The following is a 17,500-nucleotide window of genomic DNA, read 5'->3' on the forward strand; positions in this document are numbered from 1 at the left end:
ATCAACAGGGTGAGTTGGACAGACACAGCTAGTTAGTTAGCTAGTTAGCATGGAGAATATTCTACAGTGGCAATAACCGCGAGACAACATTCAGATCAACAGGATGAGTAGGACAGGCACAGCTAGTTAGTTAGCTAGTTAGTTAGCTAGCATGGAGAACATCCTGAAGTGGCAACAGCTGGACAACATTCAGATCAACAGGGTTGAGCCCCCAAACTTTTACAGGATCATAAGGAATCTGTCAAGGAAATGAAAGACTATATTAGAATGGAGGAAGGCCACTCTGGTCCTGGGATCCTGCAGGCATCTCTACGTTTCTGGATTTACCTTCGTTGTTTTAGACCTGTGAGACCAGCTAGTTGGAATTCAGCCAATCACTGATACCCCCAGGACTAGAAATGCTTTAATAAGAATGGATATAAGGAATATATTGTTGCTGAAGGTAGAAAGGAAGCCGAACCAAAAGCTTCCAACTTATGTGGCAGGGTAGCCTAGTGGTTAGAGCATTGGACTAGTAACCGGAAGGTTGGAAGTTCAAACCCCCGAGCTGACAAGGTACAAATCTGTCGTTCTGCCCCTGAACAGGCAGTTAACCCACTGTTTCCCCCCCCCCCCTCCAGCCTGTGTCTAAGGGTATGACCCTAACAGACCTTCCTGCCAGCCTGCAGCTGAACATCATGGAGCGTCTGTCAGATGGCAGGGACCTGGTCAGTTTGGGACAGGTGACTCCAGACCTGGGACAACTCACTGAGGACAGGTTGCTGTGGAAGAGGCTCTGCCAGTACCACTTCACTGACAGACAGGTACAGACTTGTATTTATTTAGATATACACACACACACACACACACACACACACAGTCTTGTATAACTAACTTTGTCAGTCCCATTTCAAATCTTATTTTCCTTAACCTTAACCCTAAAACTCTAACCCTAGCTCCTAACCCTTAACCTAATTCTAACCTTAACCCTAAAACTCTAACCCTAGCTCCTTAACCTAATTCTAACCTTGACCCTAAAACTCTAACCCTAGCTCCTTAACCTAATTCTAACCTTGACCCTAAAACTCTAACCCTAGCTCCTTAACCTAATTCTAACCTTGACCCTAAAACTCTAACCCTAGCTCCTTAACCTAATTCTAACCTTAACCCTAAAACTCTAACCCTAGCTCCTTAACCTAATTCTAACCTTAACCCTAAAACTCTAACCCTAGCTCCTAACCCTTAACCTAATTCTAACCTTAACCCTAAAACTCTAACCCTAGCTCCTAACCCTTAACCTAATTCTAACCTTAACCCTAAAACTCTAACCCTAGCTCCTAACCCTTAACCTAATTCTAACCTTAACCCTAAAACTAACCTTAACCCTAAAGCTCTAACCCTAGCCCTTAACCTAATTCTAACCTGCTTTTTGTGCGCGTGTGTTTTATTTTGTTGCAGTGCAGATATCAAAAGCTGCAAGCATTTGGAGTTAAACGTGACTGAAGGTTGTGTGTGTGTTCTCTGTGCAGATCCGTAAGCGTCTGATGGTTTCAGACAAGGGCCAGTTGGAGTGGAAGAAGATGTACTTTAAGCTGTGTCGCTGCTACCCTGTCAGAGAGCAATACAGTGAAACCCTGCAGTTCTGCACACACTGCCACATCCTCTTCTGGAAGGTAGTGTTGGGAACACTTCAACATCTCTCATTCCAACATCACTCTCTCTGTCTCTCTCTGGGTCACACACTGTCACATCCTCTTCTGGAAGCTAGTGTTGGGAACACTTCAACATCTCTCATTCCAACATCACTCTCTCTGTCTCTCTGTCTCTGTCTCTCTCTGTCACACACTGTCACATCCTCTTCTGGAAGGTAGTGTTGGGAACACTTCAACATCTCTCATTCCAACATCTCTCTCTGTCTCTCTCTGGGTCACACACTGCCACATCCTCTTCTGGAAGGTAGTGTTGGGAACACTTCAACATCTCTCATTCCAACATCTGTCTCTCTGTGTGTCTCTCTGTGTGTCTCTCTGTGTGTGTGTGTGTGTGTGTGTCTCTCTCTATTCAAATACAAGTGACACTTTCTTATTACATAGTAGTAATTAGACAGTTATTTCTGTTTCTTTAGAATTAATTTACTGTACTAAAATCTCTCTCTCTCTCTGTGTGGTTTCAGGATACAAACCACCCTTGCACAGCCAACAACACAGAGAGCTGCTGTAAGCCTGTTTCCCCACAAGGCTTTATCAACCTCTTCAAGTTCTGAGTGCCTTTTGTACATACGGTACAGAACTGTTTTATAGTGTGATCACATGGATTCAGTGGAAGCAGTGGGGGAATGATGCAATCGAATTCTTGGTTTCTGGAGAGCTGAGGATTCTGGGAGCTGGAGTTCTACAGCTGAGAACAAGTGAACTTGACAAACTGATCAAAGAGAGGTGGAACAAGAAGAGGGGGATGAGGTGGAACAGAGTACTCTTGAAGTTTATTAAATAAGTTTGGTCCTTTTTTTTAAATGTAAATTCAAATGAAGTGCACTTCTCTTCCTGAGTGCAGTTACTGCATGGCTACCATAACAGCATACTAAGTTGAAACATTTTCCAGAAAGGAAATCATTTGCAAAAGTGAATTTGTTTAGTTTTAAATAGGGCTGTCAAACGATTCAAATAATTGAGTTAATAGCATTAGTAGTATTTTATTTAATTTGATTAAATTTGGCCCTAAAAAATATATATATATTTTAAAAAGCATTGCATTGAGTTATGGATTGTAAAGGAAAGAGACAAAATCATCTGTATGAATGTTTTTAATGGCATTTTAAACTATAAACGGCACAAAAGTCACTGCGAACATAGATGTTAACCCTCCCAATGTTTCCGTAGGCCTCTACTCCCTCTTATCAATGTTCTTGAAGTTTAAAACTTCCTCATTTGCCACACACACACACTCACGTCCTGAAAGCTTCAGGCATTCTAAATGAGTGTTCTGCCAATTTCTGATTGGAGTGTTGACTATAAGGAAAATAGAACTGTATCCATGGAGACAAAGAGCTTTTAAACCTGTCCAATGTTAATTAACCTGTCCAATTAACAACCGATCAGACAGGTCTGAGGTCATGTCAAATATAATACAACTATTAGATCTAGCCTAGGATACTGATCTATGTTCTTCAACACCAACTAGTCACAAGCTGCTACTAGAATTGGGATACTTTTCTGAACTTAACCTGAAAACTAAAACAGTAACGTTAGGTAAATGGAATGGATTTACTGTTTTTGTGGGAAGTAGCTAGCTAGTTGATTCAAGATGCAATCAGGCATGGCATTGTAAACATTTTAGTTTGGTTAGCATAACTAAGCTAACCGCTTTTGTCCAAATTATGTTTTTGCTGTTATCTAAAGAAACGCCTGGGAATGTGTTTATGGTTGAACTTCATGTCAGTTTTCCAAAGCTATGCGCGTCGTGCACCACAAGAGCCCGACAACGCTACTGAGACCGAGGTCACACTGACTGAGGTGACCAGGCACAGAGCGTGTTGTGTGTTGCGCTTAAAACGGCCCGTGCGGAAACAAGCCCTCAAAAGGGTCCGTGTGGAAACGAGCGCTCAGAAGGTTCCGTGTGATGAAGAAATGGAGACTAACAGTGTCCAATTTTTGTTTTTACTGAATTACAAATGTCACGCGTTATTTAACGAGTTAACTTTGACAGCCCTAGTTTTAAAACATAATGGCTTTCATTTTCTAAAAGGAAAAAGGTAGGGGAATATATTAACTGATTTGAAGTTTGTAAGTAAGTTTGGCTCAATTTCAAGGACAACATTTTCAATGTTTTTATGTATTTGACTGTTTTGGTAATCTGGGAAAAGGTGAGAGAATCCGGCTTTAGCTTTGGCATGGGGGGGGACACATTTTGGGAGAATGTAATTTTTTTACTAAGGTGTTTTTTCAAGTTGACTGGTATGATATTCTTTGATATGTTGACTGCATATAATTTTCTAAACACAACCCCATCCCCTTTTTTTTCACTTTTATATATTTGATATTTACAAAGGTTTTTGTATTTTGCTTGTGTGTAGTCACTAGCTGCCAATGCTTTACCAACCATATTACAAAGACACTGAATAATAATAATAATAATAATAATAATAATAATAATAGCTATGGTGGTGAGCCCAAGAGCAGCTGGTTAAGAACAAAAGTGGGATGTTTTCAGATTCTTGTGTTTTTAACTTTTTAATCGAGGAGACATTTATTTTCAAGAAGAACTTGACATGAAGGAGCAGCTTTGAAAACCAATATATTTTAAATGCTTGAAGGACTTCTTTTTATTTAATAATTCATAACTTGTTTATTTATGGCTTCCTGCATGATGCTGCATGATGGAACAGCCTGTGTTGGTGGGTAGAGGAAGCATTTTTTAAAAATGATTTGTGTGTCTGACATATTGAATAACCTGTGTTGGTGGGTAGAGGAAGCATGATGGAACAGCCTGTGTTGGTGGCATGATGGAACAGAGGATGATGGAACATGATGATGGAACAGCCTGTGTTGGTGGGTAGAGGAAGCATGATGGAACAGCCTGTGTTGGTGGGTAGAGGAAGCATGATGGAACAGCCTGTGTTGGTGGGTAGAGGAAGCATGATGGAACAGCCTGTGTTGGTGGGTAGAGGAAGCATGATGGAACAGCCTGTGTTGGTGGGGGTGATGGAACAGCCTGTGTTGGTGGGTAGAGGAAGCATGATGGAACAGCCATGATGGAACAGCCTGTGTTGGTGGGTAGAGGAAGCATGATGGAACAGCCTGTGTTGGTGGGTAGAGGAAGCATGATGGAACAGCCTGTGTTGGTGGGTAGAGGAAGCATGATGGAACAGCCTGTGTTGGTGGGTAGAGGAAGCATGATGGAACAGCCTGTGTTGGTGGGTAGAGGAAGCATGATGGAACAGCCTGTGTTGGTGGGTAGAGGAAGCATGATGGAACAGCCTGTGTTGGTGGGTAGAGGAAGCATGATGGAACAGCCTGTGTTGGTGGGTAGAGGAAGCATGATGGAACAGCCTGTGTTGGTGGGTAGAGGAAGCATGATGGAACAGCCTGTGTTGGTGGGTAGAGGAAGCATGATGGAACAGCCTGTGTTGGTGGGTAGAGGAAGCATGATGGAACAGCCTGTGTTGATGGGTAGAGGAAGCATGATGGAACAGCCTGTGTGTTGGTAGAGGAAGCATGATGGAACAGCCTGTGTTGGTGGGTAGAGGAAGCATGATGGAACAGCCTGTGTTGGTGGGTAGAGGAAGCATGATGGAACAGCCTGGAACATGATGGAACAGCCTGTGTTGGTGGGTAGAGGAAGCATGATGGAACAGCCTGTGTTGGTGGGTAGAGGAAGCATGATGGAACAGCCTGTGTTGGTGGGTAGAGGAAGCATGATGGAACAGCCTGTGTTGGTGGGTAGAGGAAGCATGATGGAACAGCCTGTGTTGGTGGGTAGAGGAAGCATGATGGAACAGCCTGTGTTGGTGGGTAGAGGAAGCATGATGGAACAGCCTGTTGAGTGGTGCAATCTTGACTCTGGGCTGCGTCCCAAATGGGACCCTACCCCCTCCCTATATAGTGCACTAGTCAAAAGTACTAGTATTCCATTTGGGATGTAGTCTTTAGACCCCTATTCACACTGCCTAGGCAGTAGAGTAATGTCCAATACATGCAGTGTTTATGTCCATGTTTCTGTTCAATAAATAAACTGAAAATACTTCTGATTGGTTTGTTTTAGCTGTCTCCCCATGAATATTCAGTCATTTGTCCTACGTTATTGGAATATGAATTAAATGTACTAATGAATATGGTCTTCTATTCTAGCTGTGATCGAGGTTTATTTATGTTTTATTTAACTAGACGATGATCTCAAGTTGCAACCCATGTCATACAGTACTGGTATTTATCATCCAGAATCTATAATCTCTTATTTATACTGGGTTCACACAGAGAATTAATCCCTTTATATATACTGGGTTCACACAGAGAAGTAATCCCTTTATATATATACTGGGTTCACACAGAGAATTAATCCCTTTATATATATATACTGGGTTCACACAGAGAATTATGATCCAAAACATTTCAACATTTTGTTTGTTGTCCAGCCTTCTGTCAGTCATAGCTCAATTACGCCATCAACTGACCACTTCGTGTTACTGCAGAGTGATCTTCTGTCCTATTGGCTGGTCAGTGATGGTGCTGCAAACTAGTCCTCTATTCATTGGCCAGTGACTGACTAAATAGGCCATCATTTTTGCATATATGTAAAGAGAGAGTAACTAGTCCACAGCAGGTTTCAAATCAAAATCTAATTTTATTTGTCACATGCGCCAAACACAACATGTGAAATGTTTACTTTACAAGCCATTAACCAACCATGCAATTTAAAGAAATATAAGTGTTTACTAAAATGAACTGAAGTAAAAAATAAATCAATTTTAAAAAATAAGAAGAAAATCCATTTTCACAATGTTTTCACAAAAATAAATATTTCTAACATTCAATTAAATCAACTGTGATCATTCAAGTATAAGATGACGCTATAAATAAACCAGTCAGTAAAGTGTCTTAGTTGGCCATTGGACTCTGGTCTAAAGTAGTGCACTATATAGGGAATAGGGCCCTGGTCTAAAGTAGTACCACTATATAGGGAATAGGGCTCTGGTCTAAAGTAGTACCACTATAGGGAATAGGGCCCTGGTCTAAAGTAGTGCACTATATAGGGAATAGGGCCCTGGTCTATAGTAGTACCACTATATAGGGAATAGGGCCCTGGTCTAAAGTAGTACCACTATATAGGGAATAGGGCTCTGGTCTATAGTAGTACCACTATAGGGAATAGGGCTCTGGTCTATAGTAGTACCACTATATAGGGAATAGGGCTCTGGTCTATAGTAGTGCACTATATAGGGAATAGGGCCCTGGTCTAAAGTAGTGCACTATATAGGGAATAGGGCCCTGGTCTAAAGTAGTACCACTATAGGGAATAGGGCTCTGGTCTATAGTAGTACCTGGTCTATAGGAATAGGGCTCTGGTTTAAAGTAGTGCACTATATAGGGAATAGGGCTCTGGTCTATAGTAGTGCACTATATAGGGAATAGGGCCCTGGTCTAAAGTAGTGCACTATATAGGGAATAGGGCCCTGGTCTAAAGTAGTACCACTATATAGGGAATAGGGCCCTGGTCTAAAGTAGTACCACTATATAGGGAATAGGGCTCTGGTCTATAGTAGTGCACTACATAGGGAATAGGGCTCTGGTCTATAGTAGTGCACTATATAGGGAAAAAGGGCTCTGGTCTATAGTAGTGCACTACATAGGGAATAGGGCTCTGGTCTATAGTAGTGCACTATATAGGGAATAGGTCTCTGGTCTAAAGTAGTGCACTATATAGGGCTCTGGTTTAAAGTAGTGCACTATATAGGGGATAGGGCTCTGGTCTAAAGTAGTGCACTACATAGGGAATAGGGCTCTGGTTTGAAGTAGTGCACTATATAGGGGATAGGGTCCTGGTCTAAAGTAGTGCACTATGTAGGGAATAGGGCCCTGGTCTAAAGTAGTGCACTATGTAGGGAATAGGGCCCTGGTCTAAAGTAGTGCACTATATATCGAATAGGGCCCTGGTCTAAAGTAGTGCACTACATAGGGAATAGGGCTCTGGTCTAAAGTAGTGCACTATATAGGGGATAGGGTCCCGGTCTAAAGTAGTGCATTATGTAGGGAATAGGATGCCATTTTAGACATGAGTTTAAACATAGGTCCAGTGTTGTTAATGACAGCAGCGGCTACCAATACTTGTTAGCCCGTTAAAATACCCATTTGTCCATTTGCCAACCCAACGAGGTCCTGTTCACAGCTATGTAACATATCACCCTGGTCTGTAGAGTGAGGTTGTTCTCTCTAACCCTGGAACTTTCTGTCTGAACATTTAGATATATTTTTACTGCATTGTTAGCTCTACTGTAGTTTTCCTATCTATGTGAGGTCACTGTACATTCATTTAATGTATATACCTTCATAATCCTAGACTCTCTACGTGCAAAGAAATATCCATTGTGTTTAAAACGTCAAAGAAACTCGTTTAAATATGAAAAACCATTGAACCTTCCGTAAGAGAATGTTGTGACCGATTCCCTGGAAGAACCTTCTGTAAGAGAATGTTGTGACAGATTCCCTGGAAGAACCTTCCGTGAGAAGATTCCCTGGAAGAACCTTCCGTAAGAGAATGTTGTGACAGATTCCCTGGAAGAACCTTCCGTAAGAGAATGTTGTGACAGATTCCCTGGAAGAACCTTCCGTAAGAGAATGTTGTGACAGATTCCCTGGAAGAACCTTCCGTAAGAGAATGTTGTGACAGATTCCCTGGAAGAACCTTCCGTAAGAGAATGTTGTGACAGATTCCCTGGAAGAACCTTCCGTAAGAGAATGTTGTGACAGATTCCCTTCCCTAAGAGAATGTTGTGACAGATTCCCTGGAAGAACCTTCCGTAAGAGAATGTTGTGACAGATTCCCTGGAAGAACCTTCCGTAAGAGAATGTTGTGACAGATTCCCTGGAAGAACCTTCCGTAAGAGAATGTTGTGACAGATTCCCTGGAAGAACCTTCCGTAAGAGAATGTTGTGACAGATTCCCTGGATGAACCTCCCGTATGAGAATGTTGTGACAGATTCCCTGGATGAACCTCCCGTATGAGAATGTTGTGACAGACAGTGATAACATAGCAAATACCATCCGCATTTCATATGGAGAATGACATCTTGAACCTGTATGGGGATAATTGTAATTCCTTGAATGATACTTTACAGTGTATGGCAGTAGATAATTTCCATAGCAAATACCATCCGCATTTCATATGGAGAATGACATTTTGTAGCTTTTATATGTAATTCATCCTAAATAGCATCCTAAATAGCACCCTAAATAGCACCCTAAATGGCATCCTAAATAGCACCCTAAATAGCATCCTGAATAGCATTCTAAATGTCATCCTAAATAGCATCCTAAATGGCACACAACCTACATCTATCATAGACCTTTGTATCCAATCAATATCCTCCTGGACATTAACGTTGGAGAAGGGAAATCTTTTGTGGAAGGATCAATGATCGCAGTCTTTCTGATGAACCCTCCAGTACAGAGCATGGAGGAGGGTTGTGACAGATTCCCTATGAAGCCTGGTCACCGTATGAGGTTGTGATGTTGTGAAGCCTGGTCACCAGGGATTCCCTGTGATGCCCTCCCTATGAAGCCTGGTCACCGGGAATGCATACTCTTACAGTGATGGCCCTATGAAGCAAATGAAGCCTGGTCACCAGGGAGAATGGTTGTGATGCCCTCTATGAAGCCTGGTCACCTAAGGGAGCATCCTAAATGAAGCCTGGTCACCGGGGATGCCCTCTATGAAGCCTGGTCACCAGGGAGGGTTGTGATGCCCCTATGAAGCCTGGTCACCAAGGAGTGGAGGGTCTGTGATGCCCTAAATGGTCACCAAGGGTTGTGACATCTATGAAGACCTGGTCACCAATCAGGGTTGTGATGCCCCTGAAGCCTGGTCACCAGGGAGGGTTGTGATGCCCTCTATGAAGCCTGGTCACCAGGGAGGGTTGTGATGCCCTCTATGAAGCCTGGTCACCTTGGGAGGGTTGTGATGCCCTCTATGAAGCCTGGTCACCAGGGAGGGTTGTGATGAAGCCTGGAGGGTTGTGATGCCCTCTATGAAGCCTGGTCACCGGGGAGGGTTGTGATGCCCTCTATGAAGCCTGGTCACCAGGGAGGGTTGTGATGCCCTCTATGAAGCCTGGTCACCAGGGAGGGTTGTGATGCCCTCTATGAAGCCTGGTCACCAGGGAGGGTTGTGATGCCCTCTATGAAGCCTGGTCACCAGGGGGAGGGTTGTGATGCCCTCTATGAAGCCTGGTCACCAGGGAGGGTTGTGATGCCCTCTATGAAGCCTGGTCACCAGGGAGGGTTGTGATGCCCTCTATGAAGCCTGGTCACCGGGGAGGGTTGTGAGGGTTGTGATGCCCTCTATGAAGCCTGGTCACCAGGGAGGGTTGTGATGCCCTCTATGAAGCCTGGTCACCAAGGAGGGTTGTGATGAGGGTTGTGATGCCCTCTATGAAGCCTGGTCACTAGGGAGGGTTGTGATGCCCTCTATGAAGCCTGGTCACCAGGGAGGGTTGTGATGCCCTCTATGAAGCCTGGTCACTAGGGAGGGTTGTGATGAGGGTTGTGATGCCCTCTATGAAGCCTGGTCACCAGGGAGGGTTGTGATGCCCTCTATGAAGCCTGGTCACCAGGGAGGGTTGTGATGAGGGTTGTGATGCCCTCATGAAGCCTGGTCACCAGGGAGGGTTGTGATGCCCTCTATGAAGCCTGGTCACCAGGGAGGGTTGTGATGCCCTCTATGAAGCCTGGTCACCAGGGAGGGTGTTGTGATGCCCTCTATGAAGCCTGGTCACCAGGGAGGGTTGTGATGAGGGTTGTGATGCCCTCTATGAAGCCTGGTCACCAGGGAGGGTTGTGATGAGGGTTGTGATGCCCTCTATGAAGCCTGGTCACCAGGGAGGGTTGTGATGCCCTCTATGAAGCCTGGTCACCAGGGAGGGTTGTGATGCCCTCTATGGAGCCTGGTGACCAGGGAGGGTTGTGATGCCCTCTAAGAAGCCTGGTCACCAGGGAGGGTTGTGATGAGGGTTGTGATGCCCTCTATAAAACCTGGTCACCGGGGAGGGTTGTGATGCCCTCTATGAAGCCTGGTCACCAGGGAGGGTTGTGATGCCCTCTATGAAGCCTGTTCACCAGGGAGGGTTGTGATGCCCTCTATGAAGCCTGGTCACCAGGGAGGGTTGTGATGCCCTCTATGAAGCCTGGTCACCAGGGAGGGTTGTGATGCCCTCTATGAAGCCTGGTCACCAGGGAGGGTTGTGATGAGGGTTGTGATGCCCTCTATAAAACCTGGTCACCGGGAGGGTTGTGATGCCCTCTATGAAGCCTGGTCACCAGGGAGGGTTGTGATGCCCTCTATGAAGCCTGTTCACCAGGGAGGGTTGTGATGCCCTCTATGAAGCCTGGTCACCAGGGAGGGTTGTCACCAGGGAGGGTTGTGATGCCCTCTATGAAGCCTGGTCACCAGGGAGGGTTGTGATGCCCTCTATGAAGCCTGGTCACCAGGGAGGGTTGTGATGCCCTCTATGGAGCCTGGTGACCAGGGAGTGTTGTGATGCCCTCTATGAAGCCTGGTCACCAGGGAGGGTTGTGATGAGGGTTGTGATGCCCTCTATGGAGCCTGGTCACCAGGGAGGGTTGTGATGCCCTCTATGAAGCCTGGTCACCAGGGAGGGTTGTGATGCCCTCTATGAAGCCTGGTCACCAGGGAGGGTTGTGATGCCCTCTATGAAGCCTGGTCACCAGGGAGGGTTGTGATGCCCTCTATGAAGCCTGGTCACCAGGGAGGGTTGTGATGCCCTCTATGAAGCCTGGGCACCAGGGAGGGTTGTGATGCCCTCTATAAAACCTGGTCACCGGGGAGGGTTCTGATTCCTAGCTGCCATGTGGGAGGTTTGTCTGGGCTGGTTGCCATGTGGGAGGTTTGTCTGGGCTGGTTGCCATGTGGGAGGTTTGTCTGGGCTGGCTGCCATGTGGGAGGTTTGTCTGGGCTGCTTGGTGTAGGATGACATAGTCCCTGATCATGTCGTCGACACAGTCCTCTGATTGGCCCTTCCTGCAGGCAACAATAGCAGAAGTGTTATTATCAAACAGACAGAAAGAAAGTTGACAGGCGCTTTCAAGTTTTTCCCCATTTCATTGCTGAAAGTATTGGACCTTGTCTGGTTCTAATTGTCTTGATAGAAGAACATGAATGAATTCTTATTTTCAATGACGGCCTAGGAACAGTGGGTTAACTGTTCTAGGAACAGTGGGTTAACTGGTCTAGGAACAGTGGGTTAACTGCCTGTTCAGGGGCAGAACGACAGATTTGTACCTTGTCAGCTTGGGGGTTTGAACTTGCAACCTTCCGGTTACTAGTCCAACGCTCTAACCACTAGGCTACCCTGCCGCCCCATGAACCATTACAGCAGCATGCAGGCAGGTGCTGCTAAGCTCAGCCAGAGAAGAGTAGTTACCAGTCAGGTGCTGCTAAGTTCAGCCAGAGAAGAGTAGTTACCAGTCAGGTGCTGCTAAGCTCAGCCAGGGAAGAGTAGTTACCAGTCAGGTGCTGCTAAGCTCAGCCAGGGAAGAGTAGTTACCAGTCAGGTGCTGCTGAGCTAGGCCAGGGAAGAGTAGTTACCAGTCAGGTGCTGCTAAGCTCAGCCAGGGAAGAGTAGTTACCAGTCAGGTGCTGCTAAGTTCAGCCAGAGAAGAGTAGTTACCAGTCAGGTGCTGCTAAGCTCAGCCAGGGAAGAGTAGTTACCAGTCAGGTGCTGCTAAGCTCAGCCAGGGAAGAGTAGTTACCAGTCAGGTGCTGCTAAGCTCAGCCAGAGAAGAGTAGTTACCAGTCAGGTGCTGCTAAGTTCAGCCAGAGAAGAGTAGTTACCAGTCAGGTGCTGCTACCAGCTGCAGCCAGGGAAGAGTAGTTACCAGTCAGGTGCTGCTGAGCTAGGCCAGGGAAGAATAGTTACCAGTCAGGTGCTGCTAAGTTCACCCAGAGAAGAGTAGTTACCAGTCAGGTGCTGCTAAGCTCAGCCAGGGAAGAGTAGTTACCAGTCAGGTGCTGCTGAGCTAGGCCAGGGAAGAATAGTTACCAGTCAGGTGCTGCTGAGCTCAGCCAGGGAAGAGTAGTTACCAGTCAGGTGCTGCTGAGCTAGGCCAGGGAAGAATAGTTACCAGTCAGGTGCTGCTGAGCTCAGCCAGGGAAGAATAGTTACCAGTCAGGTGCTGCTGAGCTAGGCCAGGGAAGAATAGTTACCAGTCAGGTGCTGCTGAGCTCAGCCAGGGAAGAAGAATAGTTACCAGAGTGAGCTAGGCCAGTAGTTACCAGCTCACACAGAGGAACGTTCTCCCTTTCAGAGTTCTGAATGATCCACTCAATAGCATCCCAACCCTATAGAGACAGTAACACACAGAGAAGATCTTAGATAGAGCATCCCAACCCTATAGAGACAGTAACACACAGAGAAGATCTTAGATAGAGCATCCCAACCCTATAGAGACAGTAACACACAGAGAAGATCTTAGATAGAGCATCCCAACGCTATAGAGACAGTAACACACAGAGAAGATCTTAGATAGAGCATCCCAACCCTATAGAGACAGTAACACACAGAGAAGATCTTAGATAGAGCATCCCAACCCTATAGAGACAGTAACACACAGAGAAGCTCTTAGATAGAGCATCCCAACTCATTTCAGAGAAAACATGGTCGAGGTCAGCCACACAGAGACGTCTAATGATAGTTTGGTCCGTGGACCGTCTCTCTTCAGTCAGGAAAGCACAAAGGCTAAATGCTGCATGCAGAACACGCTCAGGGATTGTTACATCAGTATCGCTTAAGGAGATTCTGGAGAGTAACTTATTACAACAGCACCTTTCTGGAGTTAGCTGAAATTCTGAGGTATGGTTATACTGTATGGGGTTAGGGTTACAACAGCACCTTTCTGGCGTTAGCTGACATTCTGAGGTATGGTTATACTGTATGGGGTTAGGGTTACAACAGCACCTTTCTGGCGTTAGCTGACATTCTGAGGTATGGTTATACTGTATGGGGTTAGGGTTACAACAGCACCTTTCTGGCGTTAGCTGACATTCTGAGGTATGGTTATACTGTATGGGGTTAGGGTTACAACAGCACCTGTCTGGAGTTAGCTGGCATTCTGAGGTATGGTTATACTGTATGGGGTTAGGGTTACAACAGCACCTTTCTGGCGTTAGCTGACATTCTGAGGTATGATTATACTGTATGGGGTTAGGGTTACAACAGCACCTTTCTGGCATTAGCTGACATTCTGAGGGCCATCATTCCTTCCAGGTAACTGCTCAAACTGACTCCTTTTACTGTGATGATGGCCTCCTGGGTCAGAACAGTACTGAGAGGGACAGAGGAGGGAACAAGATAGTTAGAACAGCACTGAGAGGACAGAAGAGGGGTGGAGGGGGGAACAAGATAGTTAGAACAGCACTGAGAGGGACAGAGGAGGGGTGAACAAGATAGTTAGAACAGCACTGAGAGGGACAGAGGAGAGGTGGAGGGGGGAACAAGATAGTTAGAACAGCACTGAGAGGGGAGAGGAGGGGTGGAGGGGAGGAACAAGATAGTTAGAACAGCACTGAGAGGGACAGAGGAGGGGTGGAGGGGGAACAAGATAGTTAGAACAGCACTGAGAGGGACAGAGGAGGGGTGGAGGGGGAACAAGATAGTTAGAACAGCACTGAGAGGGACAGAGGAGGGGTGGAGGGGGAACAAGATAGTTAGAACAGCACTGAGAGGGGGACAGAGGAGCACTGGGGTGGAGGGGTGGAGGGGGAACAAGATAGTTAGAACAGCACTGAGAGGGACAGAGGAGGGGTGGAGGGGGAACAAGATAGTTAGAACAGCACTGAGAGGGACAGAGGAGGGGTGGAGGGGGAACAAGATAGTTAGAACAGCACTGAGAGGGACAGAGGAGGGGTGGAGGGGGAACAAGATAGTTAGAACAGCACTGAGAGGGACAGAGGAGGGGTGGAGGGGGAACAAGATAGTTAGAACAGCACTGAGAGGGACAGAGGGAGGGGTGGGAGGGGGAACAAGATAGTTAGAACAGCACTGAGAGGGACAGAGGAGGGGTGGAGGGGGAACAAGATAGTTAGAACAGCACTGAGAGGGACAGAGGAGGGGTGGAGGGGGAACAAGATAGTTAGAACAGCACTGAGAGGGACAGAGGACTGGGGTGGAGGAGGGGGGGAACAAGATAGTTAGAACAGCACTGAGAGGGACAGAGGAGGGGTGGAGGGGGGAACAAGATAGTTAGAACAGCACTGAGAGGGACAGAGGAGGGGTGGAGGGGGGAACAAGATAGTTGCAGTACAAGTTAATATTCATTTGTAAATGAGGTAAGTGGAAACGACACATACCAGGTTGTTATAAATGTGTTATCCTGCTAGGTTGTAATGTGTTATAATGTGTTATCCTGCTAGGTTGTAATGTGTTATAATGTGTTATCCTGCTAGGTTGTAATGTGTTATAATGTGTTATCCTGCTAGGTTGTAATGTGTTATAATGTGTTATCCTGCTAGGTTGTAATGTGTTATAATGTGTTATCCTGCTAGGTTGTAATGTGTTATAATGTGTTATCCTGCTAGGTTGTAATGTGTTATAATGTGTTATCCTGCTAGGTTGTAATGTGTTATAATGTGTTATCCTGCTAGGTTGTAATGTGTTATAATGTGTTATCCTGCTAGGTTGTAATGTGTTATAATGTGTTATCCTGCTAGGTCGTAATGTGTTATAATGTGTTATCCTGCTAGGTTGTAAAGTGTTATCCTGCTAGGTTGTAATGTGTTATAATGTGTTATCATGCTAGGTTGTAATGTGTTATCGTGCTAGGTTGTAATGTGTTATAATGTGTTATCATGCTAGGTTGTAATGTGTTATCCTGCTAGGTTGTAATGTGTTATAATGTGTTATCCTGCTAGGTTGTAATGTGTTATAATGTGTTATCCTGCTAGGTTGTAATGTGTTATAATGTGTTATCCTGCTAGGTTGTAATGTGTTATAATGTGTTATCCTGCTAGGTTGTAATGTGTTATAATGTGTTATCCTGCTAGGTTGTAATGTGTTATAATGTGTTATCCTGCTAGGTTGTAATGTGTTATAATGTGTTATCCTGCTAGGTTGTAATGTGTTGTAATGTGTTATCCTGCTGGGTTGTAATGTGTTATCATGCTGGGTTGTAATGTGTTATCATGCTAGGTTGTAAAGTGTCATAATGTGTTATCCTGCTAGGTTGTAAAGTGTTATAATGTGTTATCATGCTAGGTTGTAATGTGTTATAATGTGTTATCATGCTAGGTTGTAAAGTGTTATCATGCTAGGTTCTAAAGTGTCATAATGTGTTATCGTGCTAGGTTGTAATGTGTTATCGTGCTAGGTTGTAATGTGTTATCGTGCTAGGTTGTAATGTGTTATCATGCTAGGTTGTAAAGTGTTATCGTGCTAGGTTGTAATGTGTTATCGTGCTAGGTTGTAATGTGTTATCATGCTAGGTTGTAATGTGTTATAATGTGTTATCAGGCTAGGTTGTAATGTGTTATCGTGCTCGGTTGTAATGTGTTATCATGCTAGGTTGTAATGTGTTATCGTGCTAGGTTGTAATGTGTTATAATGTGTTATCCTGCTAGGTTGTAATGTGTTATAATGTGTTATCCTGCTAGGTTGTAATGTGTTATAATGTGTTATCCTGCTAGGTTGTAATGTGTTATCATGCTAGGTTGTAAAGTGTTATCCTGCTAGGTTGTAATGTGTTATCATGCTAGGTTGTAAAGTGTTATCCTGCTAGGTTGTAATGTGTTATCCTGCTAGGTTGTAATGTGTTATAATGTGTTATCATGCTAGGTCGTAATGTGTTATCATGCTAGGTTGTAATGTGTTATCCTGCTAGGTTGTAATGTGTTATAATGTGTTATCCTGCTAGGTTGTAATGTGTTATCATGCTAGGTTATAATGTGTTATCCTGCTAGGTCGTAATGTGTTATCCTGCTAGGTTGTAATGTGTTATCATGCTAGGTTATAATGTGTTATCATGCTAGGTTATAATGTGTTATCATGATAGGTTGTAATGTGTTATCCTGCTAGGTTGTAATGTGTTATCCTGCTAGGTTGTAATGTGTTATCATGCTAGGTTATAATGTGTTATCCTGCTAGGTTGTAATGTGTTATCCTGCTAGGTTGTAATGTGTTATCATGCTAGGTTATAATGTGTTATCGTGCTAGGTTGTAATGTGTTATCATGCTAGGTTGTAATGTGTTATCGTGCTCGGTTGTAATGTGTTATCGTGCTCGGTTGTAATGTGTTATCGTGCTCGGTTGTAATGTGTTATAATGTGTTATCCTGCTAGGTTGTAATGTGTTATAATGTGTTATCCTGCTAGGTTGTAATGTGTTATAATGTGTTATCCTGCTAGGTTGTAATGGGTTGTAATGTGTTATCCTGCTAGGTTGTAATGGGTTGTAATGTGTTATCATGCTAGGTTGTAATGTGTTATCATGCTAGGTTGTAATGTGTTATCGTGCTAGGTTGTAATGTGTTATAATGTGTTATCATGCTAGGTTGTAATGTGTTATAATGTGTTATCATGCTAGGTTGTAATGTGTTATAATGTGTTATCATGCTAGGTTATAATGTGTTATCGTGCTAGGTTGTAATGTGTTATCATGCTAGGTTGTAATGTGTTATAATGTGTTATCATGCTAGGTTGTAATGTGTTATAATGTGTTATCATGCTAGGTTGTAATGTGTTGTAATGTGTTATCATGCTGGGTTGTAATGTGTTATTTGTTTCTCCTTACACCTCTGGGTT

General features: G+C 44.5%; 3 protein-coding genes and 2 long non-coding RNA genes across 7 annotated transcripts in view; 2 read left to right on the forward strand and 3 right to left on the reverse strand.

The window, feature by feature from the left end:
* Positions 1–4,287, forward strand: part of LOC112241698 (F-box only protein 32-like) — a 16,748-nt gene extending 12,461 nt beyond the window's left edge. For both annotated transcript variants that reach the window (XM_042315181.1, XM_042315179.1), the window contains 3 exons: positions 621–803; positions 1,509–1,652; positions 2,153–4,287. In XM_042315181.1, coding sequence (XP_042171115.1) covers positions 621–803; positions 1,509–1,652; positions 2,153–2,242 — 417 coding nt within the window. In that variant the 3' untranslated portion in view covers positions 2,243–4,287. The remainder of the gene's footprint in view (positions 1–620; positions 804–1,508; positions 1,653–2,152) is intronic.
* A 414-nt stretch (positions 4,288–4,701) lies between these two features.
* LOC121844740 lies at positions 4,702–5,718 on the forward strand. 2 transcript variants are annotated; one of them, XM_042315183.1, is made up of 2 exons: positions 4,702–5,158; positions 5,285–5,718. In XM_042315183.1, the coding sequence occupies exons 1-2, from the start codon at positions 4,727–4,729 to the stop codon at positions 5,618–5,620; spliced, it is 768 nt and encodes a 255-aa protein (XP_042171117.1). In that variant the 5' UTR covers positions 4,702–4,726; the 3' UTR covers positions 5,621–5,718. The 2 variants fall into 2 exon arrangements, with proteins under 2 accessions (XP_042171117.1, XP_042171118.1); XM_042315184.1 differs by having other exon boundaries at positions 4,702–5,147; positions 5,310–5,718.
* A 2,504-nt stretch (positions 5,719–8,222) lies between these two features.
* On the reverse strand, positions 8,223–8,703 carry LOC121844739. Its single transcript, XR_006082129.1, has 2 exons — positions 8,487–8,703; positions 8,223–8,416 (listed from the first exon to the last, which is right to left on the reverse strand). It is a non-coding gene; the product is annotated as an uncharacterized LOC121844739 (long non-coding RNA).
* A 2,559-nt stretch (positions 8,704–11,262) lies between these two features.
* Positions 11,263–12,939, reverse strand: LOC121844741. Its single transcript, XR_006082130.1, has 2 exons — positions 12,750–12,939; positions 11,263–11,728 (listed from the first exon to the last, which is right to left on the reverse strand). It is a non-coding gene; the product is annotated as an uncharacterized LOC121844741 (long non-coding RNA).
* A 43-nt stretch (positions 12,940–12,982) lies between these two features.
* LOC121844737 (PRELI domain containing protein 3A-like) overlaps positions 12,983–17,500 on the reverse strand; it is a gene marked incomplete at its 3' end in the record, with an annotated part of 18,682 nt that continues 14,164 nt past the window's right edge. The window contains exons 3-5 of the mRNA XM_042315178.1: positions 17,490–17,500; positions 13,929–14,031; positions 12,983–13,048 (exon numbers count right to left, since the gene is read on the reverse strand). The exon at positions 17,490–17,500 is cut by the window's right edge and continues 60 nt beyond it. Coding sequence (XP_042171112.1) covers positions 12,983–13,048; positions 13,929–14,031; positions 17,490–17,500 — 180 coding nt within the window. The remainder of the gene's footprint in view (positions 13,049–13,928; positions 14,032–17,489) is intronic.

Source organism: Oncorhynchus tshawytscha, unplaced genomic scaffold (genome assembly GCF_018296145.1).
Source record: "Oncorhynchus tshawytscha isolate Ot180627B unplaced genomic scaffold, Otsh_v2.0 Un_scaffold_7493_pilon_pilon, whole genome shotgun sequence".
Lineage (NCBI taxonomy): Eukaryota > Metazoa > Chordata > Actinopteri > Salmoniformes > Salmonidae > Oncorhynchus > Oncorhynchus tshawytscha.

Coding starts and splice junctions, on each gene's coding strand:
- LOC121844740 (XM_042315183.1), top strand. CDS start 4,727: ATGATGGAACAGCCTGTGTTGGTGGGTAGAGGAAGCATGATGGAACAG. Junction 5,159..5,284: donor TGTTGATGGGTAGAGGAAGC/ATGATGGAACAG, acceptor ACAGCCTGGAAC/ATGATGGAACAGCCTGTGTT.